Below are 18,944 nucleotides of genomic sequence, written 5' to 3'. Positions count from 1 at the left end.
TTAATTAGCTAATGTCTTCATTGTGTGTGCCGTTAAGTTGTGTTTATACTAGTTGATCCAAGTGCCCACTTTAAGTTTATAAGTTAGCCCGAAGAGAGCAGCCGCAGAGCACTTGGGCGTGCATAAAGTCTCTTATGTTTCGTCAATAAAATAAAAGCTCTCTTGTGCTTATCAGTTGCTGCCAGCAGTCGCCGTCGCAGTCGCCGTCGGCGTCGCTGTTTGGTTGGGCTGCTGTGTGTTGATTTTCAGTGGCCGCGTCGCCTCGGCCGAGTGTGTCATGAAAAGCATTTGGACGGCTTCCGTTTGGCATCAGTTTGTTGGCAATACTCAGACGCGTCGGCCGCAATCCTCAGCCAGATCGCAAGCAATTTTTCGAACAGTGGGCCACAACGTGCAGCAAGCGACGCAATAAAAAAAAAAAAAAAACAAAAACATATAAAAATAATAATAAATAGAAAATCTGGCTAAAAGCTAAAAGCTGGAAATGTTTATAAATTTTAAGCCAAAACATTTGTGATGTGATACGAAAGACAATTTGACGCGTTGTTCTTTTCGTTTTTTGATTGAGTTCACCTCCCCGTTACCTTCCCCTCAATTGGTTCGTTTTGAACTTGATTTATTTTGATTTCAATTTTTTTCAATACGTTTTTACGAGCTGTTAAACACATCGCGTATTTCTTTGACTGTGTGTGTGTGCTTTTTGGGTGTAAAGTTAATTTATATTTATGTTTTGGAATTTTTGTGGCCCAAGACAAATAAAAAGTATATCAACGCCCACGCCGAAAGCGAAATATCTACAAAATACTCATCTCGAACATTTATTTTGCATTGGCCGTGAATGAAGCTGAATTTGTTTTGAGTAAATTTGTCAAATGGTCTGCGATCTCGCTCTCCATCTCTTTCTAACCGGCGGCAGAAATATACACATATTGTACGCTCCAAGTATGCCAAACAACACTCATCATCAACATTATCATCATGAACATCATCATCATCTTTCTCCTCATAATGAACAACAACAAGTGCATTGACTGTGGGCAGACATTGGCCAGCACGAAAAAGCAAGGCACAAAGTCAAGGTGCCATCACAAATTCACCCATTAATAAATTCCACGGCGTGAATTTATTGTATGACAAATTCATGTGTATTTTACATGGAATTCGTTTGTGTTTTGTGTGTGTAAATCAACTTGGCAATGAGAGTGAAAGACTGAAAGAGTTAAATTTACGCATACTTAACGCAATCAATTAATTATGAGGTTATTTTAACATGCGTCGCCTTTTAATTGGCGCGTTAATTAAATTGAAATGCGATATATATATGTGATATATATAGGTTGTGTGTGTGGCTGCAGCAGTGATAATTAATTTGTTACCTTACATAAATATATTGTGGAAATTGCAGCCGAGCTGCCATTTGACGGTTTTATATTTTTGCGCTTTAAATTCACATGTATTTTGCGCTTCTTGTGAATAACTTTTGAATGCGCAAAAGCTGTCCAATATTTGCGAGTAATTTGTTTACGACTTTTATACAAGTCGGATCTAATAAATTAAAGTCAAAGCAGAAGTTACTTCTATTTCTTGACAATTCTGTTGATTGCGTTTCGTAATATTGTGAAGATATTCTGTTGCATTTAGATTGTCCACAAATTCGTTTATAAAACATTTAAAATTTCGAAGTATTAGACATATCAGATCTGTGCGTTAATTCAATTATTACCCTTGTAAAGGGAATTATTTCTTTTTATAAAGATTTAAGTGAACTACATATGAAATAATTGATGGCAGCTGTTCAGCATTATGCTAGACTTTAATTCATTAAAACAAAGTATCTGTATTTATGGCTAACAAACCAGCTGGCTTTGTATGTATTTGGCAGTCAGCTAGAACCCTTTGGGAATTACAAACTATCTCTGTTGTAGCTGTAAAATACAACATTTAAGCCTAGCTTGTGTTATGTCTAACAATTTAGTGCTTTAAGAGTTTAAAAGAGTTCTTTAAGCTTGCAGTTCTTATTAAAGCTTGCATAAGGCTAAACCTGAAGCTCACATTAAAGCTCGCATAGCTCATGAGGAAACCTGAACTTGAAGCTCACACTAAAGCTTGTAAGCTTGTCTTCAAGCTCGGCTTAATTGCTAAGCAGCTTTTTGTCAACCACATTTCGGTTAACATGAATGTGAAGCTGTCGATAAGCTAGTTGTATATTATGTCGATTTATATCTTTATATAATTTGAATACGCTTTGCATACAAATCCTTTTAACTGCAAACACAAATAACAAAGTAGTATTAGCTAATTCAAGTACTTTAGAAATGGCAGTAAATTATGCAAACAAATCTAAAGGCAACTTGTTTCAATTTGTGGCTTTGATTTGACACACACACACACACACGCACATATATACACACACATTTACCCATTGCTATTCAATTACAAGTTTTAGTTTTCCTCCAGCCAAAATAAATAGCCAAATAAAGCAAAAACTTGCTGAGTCAGTGCAAATTGACATGAGGCCTAAACTTTTACAATTAGTGTATAGGCGGCACACACACGTACGCACACACACACACACACACACACACATACAACATATAACTTTTAGGCTCAAGTCGTGGCATCTTTAGGATTTGGCCATGTCCGCGCCTATTGCCTGGCTATTATCCAGTGCCGTTGCCTTGTTCAATTTGTGTGCCACTCCCTAATGCCAACTAACGAGCGGCCATTACGAGCCCGAAGTTCTCTCCCTCTTTCTCTCCCCATCTCGTGCTACCATTTGCGTGCTCTCTCTCTCTAATTTTTTGGTCCAGTCAATTATTGTTTACGGCCGCTGAGCTTGAAATGTGTTTTTTTTTTGGCGCGCATTAGCCTTTAGCTGTTGCTTTTTAAAATACGCACCTGAGAGCAATGTTTGTACGCTGCTTGCAACCTGCTTTTCCCTTTTTCTTTCTTTTTTCTGGCTGTGCTACATAAATAATAAGTTGTGGCATACGCACTGATACGCCTGGCAGCAGGCAGCAGCCATCTGGCAGCACATCCTGTAATGTCCTTGAGGCGGCCACACGCCACGCTAAGCAGGCTTATTTCTCAGCTTCTATTGCTGCTGCCTGCCTTTCCCTCCCCCCATGCCCCAATCCTAGGGGCTTACGTGACTTTTGTGGCATGCGTCGTTTATTGGATGCTAGAGTTTGTCTGTGGCTGCTGCCGCCGCTGCTGCTGCTCTTCATAATTCCTGGTGTCCTGGCACTGGCCTCGCCTTTTATTCAACTCCGACTGAAATTAATGAAGCAGTTCATCTGACACTGAATTGATTGGCTTATTACGAACGCAACTCGATAGCTGCGCGCAAATGGAATTCTTTTGCTCTGTCCTGCACTAGATGACAAGTGGATTGCGCTGCGCTGACAAGTGTCAGCTTTAGTTGGATACCCTGTAATTGAAAATGAGAAAGTAGTGAGACTCAATAGGGTGTGGCTTAGACTTGGCAGAACCGGAAAATGTGAATCCTAGGTTGAGAATGAGACCTGAAACGTTTTATTTTTTATGTCTCACACATATCGAAAGAGAGGAAACACTGAGGCCTTGGCTTAATACCCTGTAGTTAAAAAAGAGTTGGCAAATTCTGGAATCTTAACTCAGTCTGAGAGTGTGGTTTAAAAATGGTTTATTTATATAACTCACATACCCTGTAATCGATCAAGCAGAGGTACTGTGGTCTTAGCTTTATACCCTGTAATCAAGCAATTTCGATAATAGACCATTTGTTTACTCCCTTGAGTATCCAGTAAATATTGTGCTATTTACAGGGTATGAATGTGTCGTACCCATATCAATTGGTTTATTCCTTTCATCCATTGCCGATTGACAAGTTATGGAAGAAAACGCAGCCGCAATTGCTGATTGGATGCCTCAATCGACGCGGCCATATGCGACTTTTCCCGACTTGAGCTATAGATACATACATCTATATACATTAATATCTCATATATATATATATATATATATATACTATGTATATGCTGGGCTATATCGCTGTGCGATTCAATTTGTCGGGCAGCAAACAAACATCAAAATTACATTACTCACGCTCGTCGATCCTGTGCCTGGCATTGGCTTAATTATACTACTTGGCACGCCCATTTCGCTTTTTTGGGTTTCTTTTCTTCTTGTCTTTTTATGGCACATCGTAAAATCAAATCGAATATTTTGGGCACGATTCAATGCTATCAATAGGGCACATGCCAATACATCAATATCAACTTTTATCCAATCCAACTCGGGTCGCTTGGCTCTCTAAGAGCCTGCCCCAATGTGCTGCCAAGTCATTAATTTTATGAAAAATCAACATTTACATAATGATGAGCATTGCGGCGCGTTCTGTGGCATTTGTTTGATTAGCAATTCCAGCAAAGGGGCCGGGCACAAATACACACACACAAAAACACACACACATACAGACACATGCACAGCTACTAAGTCGCTGAGAAAGTTTTTGGAGAGCCAAAATTTGCATTCATCGCCTGCCAATAGAAATTTATTGGCAGGCTCTGAAGAAATCCAATTAAAGGACATGCTCAATTTACAGGCGCAGCCGAACAAAACATGTTTCCAAGAGTTTCTAAAAGAAAGACAAAATAAAGTTACTAAAAAAAAACGACAGCAACCAGAAAATTGTTTCCTGCTTGAAGTGAAGTCTACAATACAACAACAACAGCAACAAAAAAAAAAAACAACAACACTACGATTTTAAAGAATTTTAAATTAAAAATACAAACGAAAACAAACTAAACTCTACGATAAAACGTTAATAAAATTAATCAATAATATAGCAGAAATATTATATATTTACATATATACACATCAAATATAAATATATTTATATTGATTTAAAAGCTAACAAAAGACGTGCGTTAAAGAGGCTTTCAGTACATTGATGTGAGTTGACTTAAACAGTTAATTAAAGCGCAAATATTTATGCTAAAGTATACAACAAACGGAAACAACATTATATAATATATATTTATAAAATATTAACAAACGCTTCGAATTCATGTTGTCAATAAATACTATATAAACTATTTTTAATATATACATACATACATATATATATTTAAATAGTTACAAGCAAATACATAACTGTTATTAGATGTGCATATAAAAAATCAACGCCAAATACATATATATTATATACAAAATAAATCCAAATAAATATTTAGTCAAATTATTATGCTAACAAAAGAAGAGCAGAAGGATAAACCGAACTATGCAAATATTTGTTAACTTCCAAAGCCAAGTAATATACAAAGCGCGAGCGAGACAGCATTAGCAGCGGAAATAGAGACAGCAATAGCAGAAACATTATACAAATTAATGCAAACAAAGTTACAAACGCAGCAATTGAAAGCTTCCATTTTAAAAGGCAAACTAATTTAACGAGAATAATACATATAAAAAAGTTACTATTTTCTATAAATATACGAAAGACATACATATAAATAAACATATATACGACATATATTTAAATATAAATTATTATAAATAATACTATATAAAAACATATTTGCAATATACTGCAAACAATTGTTATCAGCTCTACGCCAAGATTCGGCAAATCAATGCTGCAATACGAAAACGCGTGCAGCCTTCAAGCACCGCGCAAGCAGACCTACAAGGAGTATCTACAGCAGCATCAGCAGCAAAAGCAACAGCAGCAACAACAGCAACAACAACAACAGCAACAGCAACAGCAACAACAACAATCTAAGCAACCTGTACGCATCTTTCGTGTACACTATATACGCGTCAATTCCAAAGACGGCAGCCCCTCCTCCAGCTCTCGCTCGGCGGCATCGGCTGCCGCCTCCGGTAGCGCGCATGGCCCCAAAATGAAGACAATTGCGCCAAATATACGCCGGCGGCGACGCTGCGACAAGCATCATCTGGAGCTCTATTGCAATGAGAGCAGCGCCAGCAGCCACACGGCCGCTAGCGGCTCCCATGCCAGCCAAACCATGAGCCTGAAGCCTGGCGGCGGCGGCAGCGGCGGCTTTCGTTTGCGCGAATCGATTACGGCTCCCAGCACTGCCGCCAGTTCGCCGGTGGATGAGAAGCTGTATATACCGGCACCGCCCATAACACCGCCGCCCGCATTTCTCACCGAAGGCTATAAGCGTGCCAGCACCTCGGTCTCAACATCGGCGCTGCCCAGCGCCACGCAGGATCTGCCGTTGCCGTTGCCGCCCCCACCGCTCGGCAGGCAGAAGCCCCTTGCGTTGGCACCCAAGCTAAAGCCCAAGACAACGGCAACAATTGCCGTCACCATCAGCAGCAGCAAGCCACGTGGCACAGTCAAGCGGAGTTTAGTAGGTAAGCAAAGGGACTGCAAATTCAAGGGTTGGGTCTAGTTGCAAATTGTGGGACTATCCCACCAGCAACATGTCTCCACTCTTTATACTATATATTACTTTACGTGAGATGGGTGACCTACAATGTTTTACTAGTTCTAATTTTGAAGATATTCTCTGCTGTCTTTCAGCTAGTCGTAAGGATGCTTTGCTTTGCCTTCCTCAACGCATGCTGAAAGACAGAAGAAATACTACAAATATTTGAGAAACCCTTTTCCTGCTGTCTTCATTCAGCGAGTCGTATGATTGAGGCTATATCTTTCTTAACATGCTGAAAAAGAGAAGAGTTTGCTAAAAATTGTGGCCTACTGCATTTCAATCTTTTTACTAAGTCACAGATTGTAAACAGACTTTCTTGGCTTTTATAGGGATCTAGGCCTTAACTGAGATCCTATCCAACCATAATCAATAGTTTTAGTTGGTCTCAAGTTAGATACAATATCTTAATTTGGTATGCATCTACTCGAATTCATCTACATATTTAATATTTTTATTACACCTTAGTCAACTTACCCATAATAATAACATTTGGGAAGTTAAAGCTTTATTATTTGATACATATACATTCTGGTAAACGTCTTAATTTACATACCCCGAAAATTGCATTTTAATTGTATAATAAATGCAGAAGTTGTTTAACAGAGCGTGCTGCTACATAATTCCTAGAGCTCAATCTAACGAAATGCAGCCATATATTTATTCCCTTCTCGTTGTTACCCAAGGCTTGCTATTCATATTTTATAGAAAACAGTGTCTTAAGTGGATGCTTTATATACACCATGGACTAATGCGTGACGTGCTGACTGAAGTTTTTGCTGAAGCTCTCTTCTTGCTGCCTATGCCACGTGTCTGTTTGAAAATTCGATGGAAACTTGGTGCCTGGTGGGTTTTATTTGCCGCAGCCACATTAAATGCGTGAATGTTTTATGCTGCAGCGCGAACATAAAGCCAATAGCGGTTGGAGCAGTTGGAGCTGGGAGAAACTTGAGGTTGGGGTTCGTTGCGTGTAGGTCGTCAAATTGCTGCTAAAGCTTGATGCTGATTCGTGGTCAGGGGATTAGACTTAAGCCGAACGCGTGTGCAGCTTGCAACTTAATTGAAAATGTGGTTGTTGTTTATGGTCTTGTCGTGGTGGTTGTTGCAGCAGCAGCTGCTGCTATGTCCCATGTAATGCTCATATTTGCGTAAACTTTGCGTTGCTTCATGCTTATTTGTAAGCCCAAACAGCTATTTGATGTTTGACATCCAATGGACACTTGGTGAGCGTGTGAGTGTGTGTGTGTGCTGCGTGCCAGCCTGCCTTCTTCAATATCAACTGCATACATATTTGCACTGGCGCTCAGCTGAAGCTTGCCATTGGGGTCGACACGCAAATGTTGAACATTGTAGGCCGCAGGATAACAGCAGCAACTAAATGTCAATAAAAATAAGTAAAAGTTGCAATTGCAATTGCCGTTCAATATCTGATTGCATTTCTAGTATATATATATATGTGCCACAAGCTGCGCACATATACATCGAGCTGCTGAAATGTTATCGTCCTGATGCCGCCACGGGCAATGCGAAAATGGAAAATTTCTGTAGGTGTTGAATCTGTCGCCGATTTACCCCATTATTGTGGCGCTTGTTGAGGCCCACAAAGTGGTTAAAAAAGATTGCCTGGCTCCAAGCGCTTACATCTGTAGCAGCATGTTACAAATGTTCGCTTCATTATGCAAAGCATCTCACTACTGATTTTCTGATTCATTCCAATTTCCATAATATCCAAAGTTCATGCAGCATTCTTTTGTGTGCATTGCCAACCTTTTGAGTAACATGGTTATCTAATAATGCAACAAATCTTGCATAACAAACTGCAACCCCTGCAAGAACAACAGACAACATTCCTTGCCAGCGGCAAGGCTGCAGGAAAATTTTGATGAAAATTTGGGCAGCATTTTCGAGCGAAAACTGTATGGCTATACAACAAGAGGAATTAGTCGGAAGTTCAAGCTCAGGCTGCACATTCATTTAGTTAGTCAAACAATCAGTAAGTCGACCGTTCGGCCTGTTAGTCAGAATCAGTCAATCATTCAGTTGCTCAACATGTACAGTTTAGTTAGTCAGTCAATCTGCTTTCAACAAGTCCAGTTTAAGCAGTTAGTAAGTCAGTCAGCCAATCACTCAGTCCTTCACTCAGATAGTTGTTCAAGAAGTTCAGTTCGGTCAGCCTGTCACTCATTCAGTCAATCAGTCAGTCAGTTGCTCAACAGGTCCAGCAATCAGTCAATCGGTCAATTAGTTAGCTAGTTGGGCAAGCCTACCTTAGTCGGTCAGTCAATCAGTCAGTCTGCCAGTGGCTTAAGACGTTCACTACAATCATTCAGTTGATCAATCAGTCAATCAGTTGTAATCAGTCGGTCAATCAGTTAATTAGTCAGTTAGTCATTGTTTGTAAGTAGCTTAAGATGATACCTTCAGTCAGTCAATCAGTTGGCCAATCAGTCAGTCAGTTGTTTAACAAGTCAACTTCACTCAGTCAGTCGGTCATTAAGTCATTCAATCATTCAGTCGGTCAATCAGTTAGTCAGTTGTTCAATAATTTCAGTTAAGCTAGACAAACAGTCAGTTGTGTTAGAAGTTCATTTTATTCAGTCTATCAGTTGGTTTATCAGTCAGTCAGTTGTTTAACAAGTTTAGTTCAATCAGTGGCATCATCAGCCATTCATTTCGCTATTCAAATCTTTTGCATAGCGCATAACTGGCAACAGTATTTTGGCCAAATCGCTGCACCCCAAGCAAACAAATTCTGAAGCATAATACCGTAGTTCAGCCGAGTCAAATGCAGCGGCAAACTATTCGATTCCAACATAGTCAAGTGTTGGTCTATGAATTGAATTGTAAATTCCAATGAAAGCGGATTAGATGCGGTCAACTTATCTCCCGTTGCGGGCTTTTCAAAGTAATTAGTAAACATTCTGTATTGAAAAACTATCGATTGAAATTCACAGAGTACAAGCAATTAAACAGCAAGCGATTTTAATACCCTATACCCTGTAAAAAAAATGTTTGTGGGGAAATTGCGAAAATGTGATCAGCCAATGGAGTTAGCTTCTTGCATTGCATTTTAAACAGTTTGATGCAGAGTAAGGTAGTAGACTTAACTGTTACCCTACTCATACTCATTACATTTTCAGTTTAATTAAATTCTGCATATCGAGTTCGTAGAAGAGTAATTCATTTATTGTCCGTATTACTGAACCCATAATAAATCTCTCAATAGAAATATTTTATATATAGAGCTTTTATAATTCATATTTAGTCCTGCCTGCTTTCAAAGTTAGTTCCATGGCCTGCACACAACCTTATCAAATTGAATGGATGCTTATTCATCGTTGCTTTGAATGATGCAAATTCCAATCAGGTGCACACACAAAAGCCAACGAATTTTAATATCGTTGATGGCTTTGGTCTGCTGCTAGCTGAACTTTGCTAAGTTGCAACTAAGGTTGGCGTTGAAGATGGGGCTGGGGATACAAATTAATTGGCAGTTAATTGAAAAGTTTCGAGTTTAGTTGTAGACTAACTTTTAAGTGCACTTTGGTCGTACCCAAAGGAATGTTGTGCTGAAAACCCAGTGTTGAAAATGTTTAAGAAACTCGACCAGAATTGCATTTAACATTGCACGTGCAACAAGCGTGGGCGGGTCGTGTGAGGGAAGGCGTCGTGGGAGTTGGGTGACTCCTAAAAGTATCGCGAAAGAAATGCACAGCACATCTCGAGGCAATTGGTAAATGTGGCATTGAAGTTGCCACAAAAAACTTTTGTGGACTCTCGGGGCAAGCTAAAAGCTGCTGCCGTATTGCATAACTATAAGTATAGTATAGTATGCTCCTCAGGCACAACACCCACACACACACGTGCACACCCACACACACACGTGCACACCCACGCACACACGTGCACACCCACACGTGCACACCCACACACACGCACCCACACACCCTTACCTATTGATTCGCTAAATAATTAAATGCAAATGCCAGTTTTTATAACCACATCGAATGAAAACTGGGGCACTTGGCGCTATAATCCGTTAACATTATGGCTAAAGTTGCAAGCAGGCGGGGAATGTAGGATGAGGCAGGTAAATATATGTGTGTGTCGAGCGCCTTTTAATTGAGTGCGTGACTGGTTGAGACTTTTTACGCTTACACGCTCTCAAGTTCAGCCATGCGCCACAGCATAAAAGTCAGGCTGAAGTCAACGCCAGGCCTACCGCAGCCAACTGGCTGTCAACCAGGCGATAAATTTTGCGGCTGTCATGGTGTCTATAAGTCGATTAAATAAAGTCTCAACAGCCTGGTCCGGCCAGGCGTTTGTGTGTGCCCCGATCCCCAAGTGTTGGTTAAGTTCTGAACGCAAGTATTATACGGAGCATGAGTTGATGCTCTCGTATTAATTACATAAATGTGTATTGATTAACATTTTTAATTAGTTAATTACAAAACTTAAGTGCCACTTGGCTACGTGCTACAATTTAATTTTACGCTTCAGCTGGGTAACAAAAGTGTGCGGACATTTAGAGTAAGAGAAGGGGACAAGTTGTTAAAAATGCAAATTACGTGCTAAATTTCTAATCTTTTTATAGGTTTCATAATTGTTGGTCTTGGAAAATATACTCTTAGAGATAAAGTTTTATGCACTAGAACCTGAAATTGGATTAGATTGAAAGATTAAATTTATACTTGGAAATTAACATTTTGGGTTTCATTTATTAAATATTTTATTATTCGAATTTACAAATTTTATATAAAAGCTTTTTGAACAGTTTTTTTTTGGAAAATTAAAATTGGTTTTTTGCCGAATATTATATATATTTATTTATTTAGTTTAACTTTCATTTCTTCCATTTTGTTTTTATTTAATTAGTTATATTTTTATTTATTTGGGATTATTCATATTAATTTTTTGAAATAGGAAATGTTTGCCTTTTTTTTGGAAACTTGATTTTAATTTTAAAATTAATGTCTATATATTTTGATACTAATTTCCACATCTTTTTTCTCTATATTTCCAGGTGAGTCACATGAACAAGATCTCAAAATATACAAAGTACAAAAATGCAGCTAAGTATGAGCGTAAATTAAGCAACTTTCACGTTTCGCAGCTGTTTTGCTTGGTGCAAAACTTAAAGAATTGAAAATACAGCAAACAATTTGTTCACTCTCTGAGTGTGTGTGTGTGCGTGTAAGTGTGGGTATTAATCAAAATGTGTCCAAAGTTAGTTACGGTTGGGTGCAAGTAGCTATCAATACTAGCTGGCTGTGGCTGTGGCTCTGCTGTAATCAATTACACTATAGACAGCTTTTGCCTTCATTTTTTGTTTGTGCTCTCTCCTGCTCAAGTTTCTGCTTTGCTTTGGTACTTCATAATAGAAAAAAAAAAGAGAGGAAGCAAATGCCTTGACAAAACGAAAACTATTTGCAATTTCTGCTGCTGAGATTGCGTCCGAGTCGATTTGGTTTATTTTCCGTAATCTAATGCCAGCCAGCAATGCGCTTATTTATGTTGCAAGTTTATAATCTGGTCAACAGGAGCTGCAGCTCCTTGCTCCCCGGCACCCTCCTTAGGAGAATTCCAGTTTCATTTCTGTAGCAAATTTCATTTTGACAGCGCTCGTTGTAACGATAAGCAGTGCTCGTGGCATGCCAAACATTTTGTAAAACAATTTAAATTGAATTACTCAGTCCCAAACACACACACACACGGGCGCACACACACATGTGCGCTGCAATCAAAAATGTAGTTTGCGTTTTTTTTCATAGCCTACTTTTTTGGGCGGCATTTAAATTGCCATTTTTGATAGTTTTACATAACAATTGCATGCACATGTGTGTGCGCTGGCGCTGTGCCAAAAGCCGTGAAAAAAAAACTGTGCATACAAAATTTGCATTGCACAAAATGTGTAATTAAACAGCAGGCAGCGGGGGGCGTGGCGTGTGTGTGTATACGTTTGGCAGAACTGATCCTTGGGCCTGGCGACGCAAACTTTACGCACTTTTCCATGCATTTTTTATGCGGCACGTGGACGCAGTCATGTGTGTCGCCTCTGCTCTGCTGTCTGTGTGAGTTTATCAGCTTACTGCGTCCTTGCACACAGTTCAGCTAAAAAATAAAAGAAGAGAACGGAAAAATCAACATCCGGCAGCAGCAAGTGGCAAGTGCAAGGTCAACTTTGTTGAAGGACACGCCAGCAGCCACATCAGTAGCCGCAGCAGCAGCAGCAGCAGGATGGCCTGCCCATCAGTACACGCCCAAGCAGTCAACGCGCACACAGCGCGTCCTGTTGGTTTGTTCAGTTGTATTTGTATTTGTATTCTCTACCTCCCCCACTGTGTGTGCGTGTGTGCGTGTTTGTACCGCCATTTTGTGCGCATTGTTTGCTCTAACGTTACATTTGATTGCGTTTAGCATTTTGCGGTTCTGCTGAAACGAGCAGAAGCATCCGTTTATGGTAACTGCTGTCGCATGTCCTTTGGCATCAAGTTGACAGCAGCATTTCAATCAAAAACCACATATGCCACACGTATGTAGAATCTAGAGCTTGTGGCAGCATGTAAAGTTGACACTAAAAACAAAGTTTCGACGTAGAAAATGATGTGAAAACTAATCATGTATTGACGTCTCAATTTACATTTACTATATTAATATGTACATATGTTATGTTACATAGTGCTTAATATTTAACAGCTGTAAACATTTTAAATTACATAGAATTCGACATGTCAACTGTTAACATTTTATATTACATAGAATTTGACATGTTAAGCTTTCTCTTCTGGTTGAATCCCTTTAAATCTACGCAGCCTTTCCATTTCACTTTTATGAACATGAGTTCATGGCTGCAACAAGTGAGACGTGCAAATATCAGCTAAAGCCAACTAATTTGATGCCTATTTATCTATGTCTGCCTGCCTTTTGCGCCACCTGTCCCCCAACCACATATTTCTCTTACCCTCGTAGCTTCGCTGAAAACTCTGCTTAATTTTCTACGCCACATAATTCAAATTGTTTGCATGCTGTGTTTGTTGAATATTTCAACACTTATCTTTAAATTAAAATCGGCTCCATTAGAAACAAAGAATACGAACTTTGTGTATGTTGTATATATAAAAGACAGACTAGCCAACATATTCTCTACGCCTCTAACTATAAAATATGTCTTTATTTTAGTTATTCCTATTTTTTTTTTTGCCTGCATTGTTAAAGCCAACAAATTTTATTTACTAACCGCCACTCTACGGCTTTTTATACTATTTTTATTTTTGCATAAAATTTGCAAGCACGAAAAAGCCCCAAAAAGTTTCGCACATCAGTTTGTCTCCTTCGTATAAACTAACTGGGCACAAAGCTGCCTATCTCTTTCTGTGCATGAAATATGCGAAGCTCGCTTTCAACAATTTGCGTTGAAAATTTGCACAATGTTTGTCAGCTGCTGTGCGAGAGTTGGAGCGAGGTGTGTGGGTGGTTGGGTGTTCCTATATTATGTAATAGCCAGCAAAAATTTTCACTCACTTAAATAGATGCCAGTGGCGTATATAATTCAGGGCACCACCGCAAACACAACGCCCAAAGCCCGCTCGTCCCACGCTTCACGTGTCAAACTAATGCAAAAACTGTCACAGACTAGAAATTAAAAATTCAAATGAAAATGCGACAGGCCTGGGTCGGGCACAAATTAAGCGCTTCCGCCTAGGCAGCGTCTATATCTCGCCCTCTCTCTCTCTCTATCTCTATCTATCTCTATTTCTCTACGGCCCTCTGGCTGTATTCTTCTCGCTATCTCTAGCTCAGTCTTGGTCTGCGTCACACTTCGTAATTCATTTTAATGCCAAGTTGCCGGCTTGAGCATATTTTTGGTTTAAATTTTAATTTCCTGCAACTCAATGTCGACTTCCTGCTGAAAAAAAGGAGAAAAAAAAAACAGGACCCGCCCATTGTGCATCCTCGGGACGTGACTCTCGGTCGTCAGTTACAAAGTAGTTCTGGGCAGCTTTTAGTTGATTGGACTCGACAACTTGTAAGAAGCTTACACACACAAAATTCTCGAGTTGCGTACAAGCAATATATATTGAAAAATACTCAAAAAGCACTCAGTTCCTTCTAAGGCTTTGGTACTCAACATCGAAGTCTTAAAGCGTACAACGCACAATTTTAATTAACCCTTTTCTTTGAGGTAGCCCAAAGGACTCAGGCAGACAGACAGGCAGACAGCTGCGACCTCTGCGAAAAGCTGGGCCCCCAAAAAAAAAAATAAAGTAAATCAAAGTTGAATGCGTTTGCATTTGTTCTTGCTTTATATAAGACATATAATATATACACATCATTTATATATCTTCTTTATACTACATTTATTTTTGCCGCCCCTTTTTGTGCCGTGAGGGGTTTTTTTCCCTTGCATTGCATAATTTCTTCTTGGCCTGCGCTTTTTATGGTCTTCCTTTTGCTGTAGGCTCAGCGTATTATGCGCTGCTTTTCAAGGATTAAAAAGGGTGTGTTTGGTTTCGAAAGAAAAGAAAATTCGGATAACCATTTAAAAGTATTTATTTGTGCTAGCTTTAAATTTAATGTTAAACGCGTACACTATATTATTGCGCTTATAAAAGTAACAAATAACAATTTTAAAATGTTTTTGTTATAGTCGAAAGTTTTTAGATAGTTATTGTCATTGCTCTAGAATTGTTATTTTGTATAAAGATTATTTTCAAAGTGTAAAAATATGATTGTAGAGAATGATAATTTTAAGAATATTTGGGCAAAATATTCATAGCATTGCTTAAATAGGAGAAGAATGAATAAGGCATAAATTTCATTTCTTAAGTTCATATAAATACTTCTTCAATTACGCCCACAGGTCAGCTCGTATTCTGGCTATCTTTCTGCCTCGCCCGCCTTCTCTTGTTGCATCATTTTCGCTGGTGTTTTGCTTTTCTTTGTGGCTTTCAGCTTTTGAATTATTCATTGGAGCCTTTGGTCAAGGTCAGTTCGGCAGACCCCTTGACCATAAAGTATGCAATAAAATGCAGTCTCAGCCAGATTTCGTACCCTTGATATTGCGTATGGCCAGACCTTCAGCGAATGCCTTGCGACCTTGACACTGGCTTTCACTTTTTGTGCGCCATCTGTTGATGATTATTATCATCGTCATCATCACGATTGTCATCAGCGTGAGCAGTAAAACATTTTTCACAACCTAATGACTGTCAAGCGTTGGCAAATTTTCACAGAAATTTTCGTTTGTGGCCATAGAAAAAGTTTTTGCGGTTAGTTTTGCATTCGCTTATCAAAGTTAGCACTTTTGTAAATTATGATGCATGCCACATGGTGAGCCACTGTCACATATGTTGCCATCATTTCTATTTGAGGCATTGTTCAACACTGGATTGCCTATCTTTGCATTTGATTTATGTAGGCACAATAGGAAGTTGTTTTGTGGCTAAGAGACACGTTCATCAAGCGCCAGCCCTAGGCCGGCTTAATTACATTTTCTCTTCTTTTGGTTGATTTTCTCGCAGCCAAGAAACAATGTTATCAAAGTTATTGAAACGCACACACAGAAAGAACTCAATTCAATTAGATGCCCAAAGCAAATTAGTTGGCTCAAGAGCAGGCACAGATAACTTGTAATTTGGCTACAAAAGTTACTTAGCCTTGATTGATTGCGGCTTAATTACCTTACCGCTAATGATCCAAATGCTGAGCGAAATATTACTGTAACAATGATATGCGTGGGAGGTGTATAGAAATATCTATATGGAAGTGAAGTGCAATCGCGAATGTTCTTTGAAAGTCTAATTGGCCAAAATGCTTTTTTGAGAACAAGTCAAGGCAATGGGCCTAACTACTTAATGGGATACTTCATTTATTAAAAAATACCTTCAGGTAGAGTTCTTTAGTTCTCTTTGATTGATACGGCAAAGTGTAATATAAATTGTCGCAAACAGAACTTTATTAAATTATACCAATTGAACAAAATTATATAAAAATTATATTCTCATGGCGAGACAATTTTATGTTTTGAAGCAACTTAATCTAACCCAAACTAACCTAATCTTATTCGAACCTATCCCAACTTATTAAACGCAATGCTTCTCTACACAATTTTCAATTAAATTGGAATCTATACGCGCATATATCGAGATATTTTGCTATCGTTTCCCCGTGAGCTCATCGTTGTTTCATTTCTTGCTCCGTGAATCTTATTCCACATCAACATGTCAAAGAAATCTGCAGTCCGACTGAGCTAATCCGTGGGGTTTGTGCACGCATTTCCGCACACTCGCATATTTGCAACGTCAGCGGCCGCGGGCGTTGAGGCGACGTCATCGACACCCACAAACCAGCTACAACAACAACAACCAACAGCTGCCAAATGGAACACAAATACAAATTTCCAGCAGGTCGCTAAATATGCTGACGATGTTGGCCAAGAATATAAATGCGCCAGAGCAGGAAGAAGCAGAACGTACCATAAACTATATGAATTTGTTTTATGGTTTTTGGCTTTCGGTTTTCGGCTTGTTTTTTTTGGACTGTGTCGGACTGCGACCTTCACCCAATCGTTACGCTTCGTTCGCATTTGTTTCGCGTTTTCTGAGTGACGCGGAATTTTAATGAACTTCACCTTCAACAAAGGCGCATTTGTTCTCTAATATGCTCTATGTTCGCTCTCGTTGTTGTTCTCAACGCTTTTTACATGTTAATGAACTTGTGGGTATTACGAGGATGTTGGCATGTCAAAAAATAACTATATATATACATATATATTTATATATATTTTTGGCTAGCTCGCTATTTATATACTGTGTAGGTCTTTGGCGTCTATTTATTTATTATTCATAATGAATATTATAATTATAATTATTTTGTTTTGTGCATGTGACACATTGACTCACTCGAAGAGTATTTCGAGCTGTTTTATAAATAGACCAATGAGCCCATGATTCATTTTGGCAATCCTTAGCTGCGAGATATTTCTATTAATTATTAAAGGTGTTGATTAGGGTATAAAGTTTTGTAAAAATGTGTGTGACGGGCAAACAGAAAGAAATTTGTTTATAATTTTATATATTCTTTATCAGAACGAAGAGCTTAGGCGATCTAGCCTTCTGTCGTCTGTCCATCTGTACAAATTCTACAAATTCTTGACTTTCAATTTTAATTGTAAGTTCTCGTAAGCTATAGGCAGACTGATTTTATTGTCTTCTGATGTATTTTCTTACAATAGCGATCATTATCGATGTTGAGATTTGGTTTTCTGAGCATAATTCGAATAACATGAGAGCTACTTCCATAGAACTTGGCACGTATAGTGTCTGCGAATTAAGAATATTTTACTTTTTGGTAAACTCCTTGCATTTTCTCCAATCTTGAAGAGAAAAGCTCATGTTCAAATGTTGATTCTTACATTCATTAAATTTGGAGAATAGTGTGGACAGCTCCCAAAGGGAAGCATATGCATAGCCACATCATAAAGTGTGCAGAAGTAGAATATAGTTCAAATATCCCTAACGTCATCACGTCGTCGGCTTCCGGGTATCTCCTAGTCGAGCACTCCCCACTAGATAAGTTTTATATGTTTTTTCTTTTCTTTCTTCTGGCGCTGTGACGCAAGCAAACCTGTCGCAAATATATGTCGACCAACACATAATTCATATGTTTTATTTACTTGGCTTAAATTCTTTGATTGCCATATAAAAAAAAACAATATAATAAAAATATAACAAAAAGACATCAACTGTGCCAAAAACTTGTACAAATATTTTCACATAAACAACAACAGCAACAAAGGCTGGCAAACAACTAGGCATTTCGGATTTTTGTTGTATCTTTTAACGACTCTGCACAAATAGCTTTATGAAAATGGCTAGGAATAAAAAACAAATAAATATAAATCAAATCAGTTGTTGTTTTGTGAATTGCCAACTTATTTGATGAATGCAAAACAAAATTTATGACCACAAAGATTACTTGGCAGGTGGGCGTATTAATCCTTTGCTTGGAGCATAATACCAAAAATTCACAAAAGATAAAATTAAAGGAAATTAAACATTTCCTTAGTATTCGTATGTTGCGCTCTTTAATCTTGAATTGTTTTTCTAGCTGTGATTAATCAGTTTGCAAGTGTTGCATCATTAATCATCAGCCTGATCAGTTGATGACATTTGGTCGCCAAATACAACTCTGTGTCTTGAGTAGTGCAGCGGGCAGCTTTTGTTCATGGCCCTTGGCACCATCAATCATGCGGCAGCAGGCAGTGTATGGCCTGGCGTTGAAATATTCCTCATACTTAGCTTAAATTTATGATTCCTTACGAAAAAATTCTTGATATAAATATTGTCATAAATAATTTCTATTTAATTATGTCAATTTCGGACGTTAAAACAACGCATTTCCTGTCATCGAATCGGCATCGTTTATTTACTCGCAAGCCCAGAACAGAATTTGGCCACAAATAAACAACGGTCAGGCCGTCGCATCTTCATCATCTCATTGGCC

The 18,944-nt window shown here is 38.7% G+C and overlaps 1 protein-coding gene across 9 annotated transcripts in view; it reads left to right on the top strand.

Moving 5' to 3' along the window:
- LOC115767174 (phosphatase and actin regulator 4) overlaps nucleotides 1–18,944 on the top strand; it is a 94,161-nt gene that overhangs the window by 55,212 nt on the left and 20,005 nt on the right. The window contains exon 5 of one of the 9 annotated variants that reach the window (XM_030711363.1): nucleotides 11,464–11,525. The exons of 7 other annotated variants lie outside the window; for them this stretch is intronic. In XM_030711363.1, coding sequence (XP_030567223.1) covers nucleotides 11,464–11,516 — 53 coding nt within the window. In that variant the 3' untranslated portion in view covers nucleotides 11,517–11,525. Of the gene's footprint in view, nucleotides 1–5,563; nucleotides 6,367–11,463; nucleotides 11,526–18,944 lie in introns of those variants that run through there. One more of the 9 variants, XM_030711362.1, reaches the window with a different exon arrangement.

This window comes from Drosophila novamexicana, unplaced genomic scaffold (genome assembly GCF_003285875.2).
Source record: "Drosophila novamexicana strain 15010-1031.04,08,12 unplaced genomic scaffold, DnovRS2.1 tig00001340-arrow-arrow-pilon, whole genome shotgun sequence".
NCBI classification, from domain to species: domain Eukaryota; kingdom Metazoa; phylum Arthropoda; class Insecta; order Diptera; family Drosophilidae; genus Drosophila; species Drosophila novamexicana.
Note: the sequence above shows the minus strand (reverse complement) of the source record. Positions and strands in the feature narration are given on the sequence as shown.